Source organism: Limulus polyphemus, unplaced genomic scaffold (genome assembly GCF_000517525.1).
Source record: "Limulus polyphemus unplaced genomic scaffold, Limulus_polyphemus-2.1.2 Scaffold8841, whole genome shotgun sequence".
Taxonomy (NCBI): Eukaryota; Metazoa; Arthropoda; class Merostomata; order Xiphosura; family Limulidae; genus Limulus; species Limulus polyphemus.
In genome coordinates this window covers 2,418-7,805 of record NW_013674451.1, presented here as the reverse complement: position 1 = coordinate 7,805, position 5,388 = coordinate 2,418, and the positions used below count along the sequence as shown (strand labels likewise).

Here is a 5,388-nt window from a genome sequence, read left to right as displayed (position 1 = left end):
AGATCTATAGACATATATATACACTGTAATATAGTTGCATAAGAGTAAATTAGTATATATTTTTTAATGTCTTTCAATAACTCAAAGTAAGTACCTTGTACTTATTAATCACTGTTAAACTCACGTTATGAACTTGAGTTACATATTATTTTTGTTTCAGACCTCCAGTTCAAGCCATACCGTACTGACGAATTTATTCACAAGCTCTATTACGAGACCTCTCGTTTCACAGCATTTGGTCACCAGTGGGTGGTGAAGGCTCTGGTGAATGACAGCCAAAGAGATCCCACCCAGTCTTGTGAACGAAGTCTAACCTATAACCTGGTTTTGAAGAGCAAAGTAACAAAGTAAGGTTTGAAACTAGAAAATGTCAGTCCCTACTTCACCTTTTCTTTACAGTATATTTAGTAGTTTCTTTCATTTCTTGTAAAATTTCCTAAATTCCTATACAGATTTTTGAAAAAGTAAACTGGAACTTTTTTCAATCACATACTCTTTACGAGTAAAGTACTTTTCTTTGTCCAAGAGATACAATACATGTACCAATTCTCCCTGTCTTTAAAATTGAATATTTTTACAGTATTGTGCTTACTGTTTGAAGGGCAAGTTGTGAAAAATTGTAAGAGCATGTTTGTATTTTTTAAAGTTTTTTCCATCAGTGAAATTAGTTTAGTGTTTGACTAATTTTTTACTTTTGTCTGTAGAGGTGTTGTGTGAAAAAACCTTTTTTTTTTTGTTTACCTTGGCAGTCCTCTAAAAATCCACTACACGATCCTCAAAGGTCCTTTTGGGGACATGAAGATAAACCCTCGTCTTTATCAGTACGAGTTCAGCGATGCAAGTGCTGAAAGTCCATACCGAACAATTTCCTTAGTGGATTCAGCAGAATGTAACAAACTTCTGGCTGCAAAGGCCATCAACTTTCGGCTAATTATGTTTCATATTTCCAAGTGAAAGTGTGGTTTCTTGTGACCAGTATATACATACCCCTAGGTGATTAATTCAGGGGCTTTTTCTACGGGTCTGCACAACATGCATGATCCGAGAAAGGATTTGAATCTAGCTCGATTACCTAGTTTTACTAAAAAATAAAGTGCTGTAAAGTATATATAGATCAATGTTATTGAATGATTTGTTGTTGTTTTTTTTTTTGCTTCACTCGTATGTCTTGTTTTTGTCATTCAATGTAATTTAAAATAAATCTCTAGGTATCTTTGTCACTTTAATCCACATTACACCATCATTAGTATCAAAAATTACCACTGTATTCTTTATCTTAAAATAGCAGTTTTGTTTCATTGTTCTAATACCAAAGCAGGATGAAAATATTTGTATGAGTGTATGGAATGTTATATACCTTATCTTACATATTTTTTAGGTGTCCTTGGTGTTAGAGAAGGAATCAAAAGTTTTGTATCCTTATTTGATGTGCAAAGAACTCAGTCTTCGATCTGTTTATATATATATCCATGTAATAGTGGATCATGGCATGAAAGTAAACAACAAATTAAATCAATATGTTATGTCTTGTTATAAATATGAGTACATTTTTCTAGGTTGCCTAGGCATTTGATGAATCAGTTGAAACAAAGGTAAGTGTTAAAAATTGTCAATAAAAAGTATTTTTAGAGTTAAAACCAGATTGATTTAAACAACTAATGTGTGTGTGTGTGTGTATATATATGTGTATGTGTACTTTAATTTGAAATTTAAGGACTATAAGCTCTACACTTATGAATTTCAGAAGTTAAGTGTGTGACAGGTAAGACTTGTCTAGGATTGTAAAAGTTTTAACAGGAGTTAGCGGGTCACAGGTAAGACTTGTTCAGGACTGTAAAAGTTTTAACTTCTGTTGTATGTTCACAGAACTAGGAAAAACCCCAAACAGTCACTAAAGTTCTGGTGTTAAATGCATAGAAACCTCACAAGAAGAAAAACAAACATACACTTTAGAATTAGTGATTACAAACACATTTGTAGTTATAACAATGAGTGTTGTAAGTGTTTGATGTCATTGTTTTCAACTTCTTTGTAATCCAAGTCTAGCCAAGTGTGTTCCGTGTTCATTTTATATATAGTTTGTTTTGTAGAAGAGCAGGTTATTCTTTCTGTATCCTGTTCTTTAGTGAAGCTGTTATGAAGTCAAGCAAATAGCTTCATCTTACTTAACCTACTTCAATATCACACACTTTAAATACTCGTAATTAAACATTTATTACAGAAGGAAAACATGCTTTAGAAACTAGTGTGAGAAATTTTTTTACACAAAATGTTAAATGAATGAAAAGGAACTTAATAAGGAATGAATAATTTCCATGTATGTCAATAAAAAATTTTTATTTAATATATTAAAGCAAAGGAAGAAAATAGTTTAATTTTTCGACATCAGTTTTGTCAACCATTGTATTGAAAACTGAATTTTTTTTTCATGTAAATATTTCTTAAATAAATTGAAAGCAGAGAATCTTGTGGTTTTCTTAGTGTATTTAGCAAAATTGTTAAATGTTTTTTATTGACAGTTGCTTGTGTTTATTTTTATAGCTAACCATCCTGTTAAAAAATATATTTAGTACTAGACAGTACTGTAATATGCATCGTACAATTTATTCAGAGCTTTCAGTTAATGTGGTGTAGTAAACGAATCTTAATTTTAAGCATGGTGAATACTTTTTGCTGGGGTTTAGATGTGCAGTGAAAGAACATCATTGACAAGTCCAAGATTTTCTGTATTGTAATAAAAATTACTTGTGCATAACAACTTCTCAAAGACAAAACTGAGGTTAATGGTTGATATTATCAACAAGACATATACTAGATTTAAATTTTAGACTGATGCTAATTCAAACTTTCAGGAATTATTATTGTAAGAGAAACTTTGAACTGTAAAAAAATATTAACCTCTATTCAAAGTAAGAAATGCCGCACCATGGTCCTGGTCACTTACATTGCACAATTGTTTGGTTTAATGAAGGGGAAATCGTATAATAAAACATTTTCACAAGAAATATGGTTAACTTTCTTTTCCATTGTTTATACATATATATAGTTTTTGGTGATATTTTTAGGACCCCTTTTGCTGCCTAATATACAATGATCCTTTTTTTTTTTGTAGTTACTGGCTATATTTATTTCGAAGCACATAAAGGAAAAAAAAAATTAATTTCCATTTTTAAAATACCTAAAAGCAGCTTTTTTTTTTCATTTTGAATAAAAAAGTTATAACATTTTTACTGTCTCTGGACCATACTGTCCTATAATTAGTGGTTCAATAAAATTTACTTAAATTATGCCCTGGCTCCACTGACATTTAATTACCAGTCTAGCTCATCAATTATTCATTTTAAAATCTTAAGAAAATTTTTTGAATTAAAAAAACATTACAAGGTAATTTTATCTTAGTTCTAAAGTGGGTTTCAGTTTTGTTTATCATTAAGTATAAGCTATTTAAATGAGATATTTTAATAGTATTTATAAGGAACCAACAATGGTACTTACAGTAATAAAGTAGAAAATAAAAAGTTAAGGACCTAACAATTTTTATTTTCTACTTTATTATTGTAAGTACCATTTATACAGTTAGGTCCTTAACTTTTTTTATTTTCTACTTTATTATTGTAAGTACCATTTATACACTTTTGTAATGTTTTATTGTCATGCAGTACAATCCATCTTAAATTTATAAAAAAACAACTGCAATAGTGCTGATAAAGTTCAATGCCTGTGACGTCTTGCTTTTGTGGCCTATGTGATTAAATACATTTGTATATCTATAGATGTTTTTAGTGTTATATCATTGTGGCCACGTATCTGTGTTATTTTTAAAGCATAGTAATATGTACTTATATCTGTAACTACATTCTTAAAGAGTTCTGTTCAACCTTTACAGATGTTTCTGTTATGACTCCTTAAAATAAGAAAGTATACTTATTGAACATTCTTGGTGTATTAAGATAACTTATTTTTCTTGGGAATTTTTAATTGATTCTTTCCACATACAAAAAAAAAGATTATAAGGACAAACCATTATCAATCCTAGCCATGAGGTTAAGATCAAATCTGTGATCACATAGTTAGTAAAATCTTTTGTTGTTGTACAGTTTTAGTAAAGCATAATTAGTGTTATTTAACAATATCATGTATTATAGCTAGCACAGCCATTCCTATATGCATCTGGTATTTAATGTAATTAGAAGCTCAAGTTAGAATGTGTACAGGGTACATAAAAAAAGTTTATAGCATCTTCACATTATCACAGGGGAAAATGAATTATTATACTGTACCTATCTAACACAGTAACGTACAGTATAAGATGGTTTGAGGGTCTGAATTTGTGATTTGATTTTGAACCTCTGTAGCATTGGTTATTTCTCAGGTGTAAAAGTTTGTTACTAGCACTTCTTGTATGTAGCTACTTCTGTGGGTTTATTATATCTGTGTAAACTGTGTAACAGAACATATTAAAAGTTTTAAGGATTTTCTTGCTACGAAACGTGTGACGACTGTGAAGTTAATTATTTAGCACATTCTCATACGTGCATGTGGAAATCGTACAACAGAGTTGCTATTACATGTTTTTTTCTCTTCCGGTGATGCTCTGTGGGACGGACTTCAAAAGAGTGTGTTATTCTAAGCACATCCACACTTTACAAGAGTCAAGTATGATTAAATGCTTGCTTCTCCTAGGCTCAGAATCAAACCTGGGACCTCTTACATGTGAGTTAAGTGATCTATCAATTAAGATAAAGGTCTAGTCCACTAGCAATTGGTAGTTGAGCACTAATTTAACAACTAATTTTTGCATCACCTGGGCTCGAGATTAAATCCTGGACCTTTCAGACACCGGGCAAGTGCTCTTCCAGATGTAACGGAAGGCCGTGTAGGCTAGTCATTTGGGGTTTGACTTTAATACCAGTTACAAATGAATATATAAAAAATCAGGTTACGTACTTGCTAGTAGAGTACACAAGTCACTAACTCGAGGACATTTATGGTTAGAATAAAGAACTGACGTGGAAACTGAGATAGCATACAACACTTTAATTCAAGTCTACAGTACCAAAACTAGACTGAAAAAACTTCTATATTAAATCCTTCATTCTGAACAAGCAACTTCTTCTCGATTAAACCCTCAATAATATTCATTACATGTGACAAAGCAAACAAATTATCAACCAGGGCATTACGTGACAAACATTTAGACATTGTCTAATTGTTGTATTCCGGTTAATTCTTCTGGTGAGTTCTCTCTTAACATCAAATTACACATTATCCTTTCCTCACTCCGCTGTTAGACGAGAGAGGGTGGCAATAACTACTTACATAAACGTTGTATCCTGCAAAATCTCAATAGATTGGAGGACTGCCATTCGTAGATTCTGGAGCCGTAGA

The 5,388-nt window shown here is 31.3% G+C and overlaps 1 protein-coding gene across 1 annotated transcript in view; it reads left to right on the top strand.

The window, feature by feature from the left end:
* Window positions 1–4,489, top strand: part of LOC106475587 (cysteine and histidine-rich protein 1-B-like) — a 14,496-nt gene extending 10,007 nt beyond the window's left edge. Inside the window, exons 4-5 of the mRNA XM_013936265.2 lie at window positions 161–347; window positions 750–4,489. Coding sequence (XP_013791719.1) covers window positions 161–347; window positions 750–954 — 392 coding nt within the window. The 3' untranslated portion in view covers window positions 955–4,489. The remainder of the gene's footprint in view (window positions 1–160; window positions 348–749) is intronic.
* Window positions 4,490–5,388: the final 899 nt, after the last annotated feature.